The 5,298-nt window shown below is 39.2% G+C and overlaps 1 protein-coding gene across 3 annotated transcripts in view; it reads left to right on the forward strand.

Moving 5' to 3' along the window:
- ULK2 (unc-51 like autophagy activating kinase 2) overlaps positions 1-5,298 on the forward strand; it is a 111,593-nt gene that overhangs the window by 20,987 nt on the left and 85,308 nt on the right. For all 3 annotated transcript variants that reach the window (XM_017514905.2, XM_017514907.2, XM_017514906.2), the window contains exons 5-6: positions 2,625-2,798; positions 4,136-4,209. In XM_017514905.2, the coding sequence (XP_017370394.1) occupies positions 2,625-2,798; positions 4,136-4,209 (248 nt within the window). The remainder of the gene's footprint in view (positions 1-2,624; positions 2,799-4,135; positions 4,210-5,298) is intronic.

The following is a 5,298-nucleotide window of genomic DNA, read 5'->3' on the forward strand; positions in this document are numbered from 1 at the left end:
CAGAGAAAATCAGGAAAAGAATCCCCAAAAATGGAAAAAAGGGAAGATAGATTAAGAACAGGTTAAGGGGCTGGGTGCGGTGGCTCACGCCTGTAATCTCAGCACTTTGGGAGGCTGAGGTGGGCGGATCACCTGAGGTCAGGAGTTCAAGACCAGTCTGGTCAACATGGTGAAACCTCATCTTTTAAAAAAAAAGAACAGGTTAAGAACAGCCCACATGGAAAAAGAGTACCTGATGATTGAAATTTTTTTTTTAATTTTAATTTTTTTTTTTTTGAGATGGAGACTTACTCTGTAGTTCATGCTGGAGTGCAGTGGTGCAATCTCAGCTCACTGAAACCTCTGCCTCCTGGCCTCAAGCAGTTCTCCTGCCTCAGCCTCCTGAATAGCTGGACTACAGATGTGTGCCACCACACCTGGCTAATTTTTTGTATTTTAGTATAGGTGGGGTTTCATCATGTTACCCAGGGTGGTCACGGACTCCTGAGCTCAAGTGATCGGCCCACCTGGGCCTCTAAAAGTGCTGGGATTACAGGTGTGAGCCATGGTGCCTGGCCTTAAATTTTTCATTTTTTTTGGTAGAGATGGAGTCTTACCATGTTGCCCAGGCTGGCCTCAAACTCCTGGGCTCAAGCAATCAGTCCGCCTTGGCCTCCCAAAGTGCTGGGATTACAGGCGTGAACCATGCATTAGGCCATATTTTATACTTTTTTTTTTGTCTTTTTTTGTTTGTTTTTTTCCTTTTTGTGGAGAATGGGGTCTCACTATATTGCCCAGGCAGGCCTCAAACTCCTGGGCTCAAGCTGTCCTCCCGCCTCTGCCTCCCTAAGAGCTGGGAATACAAGCATGAGCCACAGCACTTGGCATATTTGGTAATTTTTAAACCATAAAGATTTATTTTAGTTGAAGATGTTAAGGACATGTATTACTTGACAGGTCATTAAAATGATTTTAAAACCATAATATTGCACTTGTTCCATGTATTAATGTTATTTGTCTTATTTGCAAGTGGAATATGTTATGTAGAACATATTCTAAGAATTACATGAACAGACATGCATTCACAAATAATTTAAATAGGTTCATGGATATTAAATCCTTAGTGTAGGTAAGGAATTACACTTACGACTTTTAGACTCACTATAATAAACTTATTTCCATACTTACTACATTGAAATATTTATTATGTGCAAACCTTTTTCTAAAGTTTTCATATTTTTAAAATGTTTTAATATAAATTTTTTTTGCTAATCTCTATATTCTCATTTTAGTATGTGTGCTGCTGAAATGAGTACAAGTTTTCATTATTTATTTATTTTTTGAGACAGAGTCTCACTCTGACACCAGGCTGGAGTGCAGTGGCAACATCTCAGCTCACTGCAACCTTCGCCTTTTAGGTTCAAGTGATTCTCTTGCCTCAGCCTCCTGAGTAGCTGGGATTACAGGTGTGCGCCACACATCAGCTAATTTTTTTTGTATTTTTATTAGATAATGGGATTTCACCATGTTGGTCAGGCTGGTCTTGCTACTGACCTGTGATCTGCCCGCCCTCAGCCTCCCAAAGTGCTGGGATTACAGGCCTGAGCCACTGCGCCCAGCTGCAAGTTTTCATTATTAAATGGGTTTTATTTAATCATCATGTCAACCTCATGTAGTTAGTCTCATCAAGTTTTATATATGGCACAGAGGGATTGTCTTTTTTTTTTTTTTTTTTTTTTTTTTTTTNTTGAGACAGAGTCTTGCTCTGTCACCAGGCTGGAGTGCAATGGCGCTATCTTGGCTCACTGCAACCTCTGTCTCCCGAAAATCAAGTGATTCTCCTGCCTCAAGCCTCCCGAGTAGCTGGGACTATGGGCATGCGCTACCACGCCCAGCTAATTTTTGTGTTTTTAGTAGAGATGGGGAGTTGGCCATGTTGGCCAGGATGATCTTGATCTCTTGACCTCATGATCCACCCACCTCGGCCTTTCAAAGTGCTGGGATTAAAGGCATGAGCCACCGCGCCCAGCTCATATCACCTCTTTATAGTGGTGAAATAGGTTAAAACATTTATTCTTGGGGTATCTTTAGTTATGAAAGATATTATGGTGGGACAGGTATGTGGGAGAGGGAAGGACAGAGAAGATGCAGGAACATAGATGCCTCACAGCTATAGGTAGGAGTAGTATCCAGGTCCCTCTGGTCAAGGATTTTGCTTGTTTTTCATTTGTGCTCACATAATGGTTAGAATTAAATATGGACACTCATTCCAGATATTTGACTAATACGAAGGGGAACTTAGTTTTTGGCTGGTAAAGGGGATTCATGTTTATTGAGTACCTATGGTGTTCAGAGTCACGTGGGCACCTTCAGCAGTAAAAACAGGAAGGGAAAAGCAGAAGACACAGGTGAAACAAAAGATGAAAGTGCCAGTCAGTTCTGTTTACAACAGATTGATTTCAAGTCTTGAGAAATCTGGTATTTCTTCATAGATGTCAATTATTAGAGTTAAAAATGAATAAATGTGAATAAAGGTTCCTTATTCCCTTCATGCTTTCCTTCACAACCCAGCGATGTTGATGGAATATGCAGATGGAATTTGATTTTGTGTGCTTAAAATATTTATGTGACTCCTTTTGTACCAGTGAAGGGAACTCTCAGCGAAGACACTATCCGAGTGTTTCTGCATCAGATTGCAGCTGCCATGAGAATCCTGCACAGCAAAGGAATCATCCACAGAGATCTCAAACCACAGAACATCTTGCTATCCTATGCCAATCGTAGAAAGTCAAGTGTCAGTGGTATTCGCATCAAAATAGGTAAATGGCCATGTATTGTGTTGTGGAAAGAACATTTTTGAAACTATTTTTAGACAACTTTAGCTTTGTTGAATGATGGATTATTATTTTTTTTTCTTTTATTGGGAGTTTTGCTCTTGTTGCCCAGGCTGGAGTACAGTGGCATGATCTCAGCTCACTGCAAGCTAGGCCTCCTAAGTTCAAGTGATCATTCTTCCGCCTCCTGAGTAGCTGGGATTACAGGCATGCAACACCATGCCCAGCTAAATTTTGTATGTTAGTAGAGAAAGGGTTTCACTATGTTGACCAGGCAGGTCTTGAACCCCTGACCTCAGGCGATCTGCCCGCCTCAGCCGCCCAAAGTGCTGAGATTACAGGTGTGAGCCACCACGCCCAGCCAAATGATGGATTTTATTGATGCAGTTTGATATTTTTATTGAGGTTGCAGAGGTTGCTTAGATAGGTGAATCCTTAACTTTATTGACAGTGTCTGCTAAATCTCAGGCGGTGCTGACAGGCCCACATCGAGAACTCTGACTATGAATACCTGCTTCTCTTGAGTGGGAAATTGATGTGGTGTGGTTACTGGCAGCAAATTAACCCTGATTCTTTACAGTTCCTAGGCTTTTGACATAGGGATCTCAGAGACCATCTAGTTTAGCCCTTGGCAGTTTTTTCTTTTTTCTTTTTTAGCAGTATCTCAAAAGGATTTGAAACAATAAAGAAAAACAAAATTGGCTGGGCACAGTGGCTCACGTCTGTAATCCCAGCACTTTGGGAAGCTGACGTGGGCAGATCATGAGGTCAGAAGTTCAAGACCAGGCCAATATGGTGACACCCCTTCTGCTAAAAATACAAAAATTAGCCGGGTGTGGTGGCGCATGCCTCTTGTCCCAGCTACTTGGGAGGCTGAGGCAGAAGAATTGCTTGAACCCAGGAGGCAGAGGTTGCAGTGAGCTGAGATTGCACCACTGCACTCCAGTCTGGGCAACAGAGCGAGACTCTGACTCAAAAAAGAAAAAAAAAGAAAAGAAAAACATAATTGTTCACATTCTACATCTGGTATTGATATTTAATGAAAGCTTTATTAATGAACTTATAATTAGTATTTTCACTTGCAAAATTTGGTGCACCTTGGTTACAAATCTGGCAGAGCAATGACTTGTACGGTTAACGATCACTACTATTTTTAGCTTGTTGAAATCAAGGTAGCTACTTTTTTCTTTGGTGGACAGTCTTATTCAATAAGCTGTTTATTTTTCACAGTCCTTTGTGCCTTCTTGTGTCTTGAAGAATCATATATGTTAGGTATGAACAAAGATATCATTTGCTTTTCTACTTTTTATTTTGTGAAATAGCGGATTTTGGTTTTGCTCGTTACCTACATAGTAACATGATGGCTGCAACACTGTGTGGATCCCCCATGTACATGGTGAGTGAGTGTTTGCATCCCTGTGTGTTTAAAGTGTGGCTCCATAAGCATTGGAATTTAAATATAATGCTTGATTCCAAATAAGATGTGATTTTACATATAGTCCAAGTTGTTATTCCTAATGTTGATTGTATTCCTGTTGATGCTATAATACAGACATCTTTTGCTTTAGCATAGTGGACTATAAAAGTAAGCCATTTTGCCCATTTGTTTTTATTTTTTAAAAAAGATTAGTTATGACACAAATCCATTAATTTGAAAATAAAAATTCATCAAGAATAGTCATGCTGTACATAATGCATAATACTAGGAATGCTTAACAAACACCTTCTGGGAGCAGTTCTTCAGCCGTAAGGTGCTTATCTTTTGCATGTTAACTCTTTTGACAGGAACCCCATATTATAGATGTTTTTTCCATCAGCCTCACACTCAAAGCTGAAAAATCTCAGCTTTCCCCTTTATCCTGTCATACAAATATCATTATATATTATAGGGTTAGGCTATGAAACTTGTAAACTAATATGTAGTATTTAGTCTGGAAATACCGTAAACCTAGTGCTTCAGAATTATGTGAAATAAATGTCCCTATTTTAGTTCTAAGTTTAAAATGGGTTTATATTAATTTAGAAATTTCTCTAAACTAAAATCAACTTGGAACTAGTAATCACATTTCAAAAAAATTTATCAGCTTTACTTTCTTGATCCTAATTTTACTGCTTAAATATAATAAATTTTATAATTTTATGTAAAAAAATGATTCAGTTCCAATGCAAGATACTTTGTACTTCTTGAGTGCAAAATTAGTTTAGCCATGAGGTTAGAGTGCTTTGGCTGATTATTAAAAGAAATTGACTTAATAAGAAATTTACTAGGGAAAATAAATAAAAATGTTATGCCAGAGCTGGGTGTAGTGATGCATGCCTTTAAACTCAGCTACTTGGGAGGCTGAGGCAGGAGGACTGCTGGAGCCCAGGAATTCATGGCCAGCTGTGGACACAGGAAGACCCCATTTCCAAAGGGAATTAAAATTGAAAAGAAATGTTACATCTGGGAAATAAAACTTACTATCTTTTTTTTTTTTTTTTTTTT

The sequence above is a fragment of the Cebus imitator genome, unplaced genomic scaffold, assembly GCF_001604975.1.
Source record: "Cebus imitator isolate Cc_AM_T3 unplaced genomic scaffold, Cebus_imitator-1.0 Scaffold538, whole genome shotgun sequence".
NCBI lineage: Eukaryota > Metazoa > Chordata > Mammalia > Primates > Cebidae > Cebus > Cebus imitator.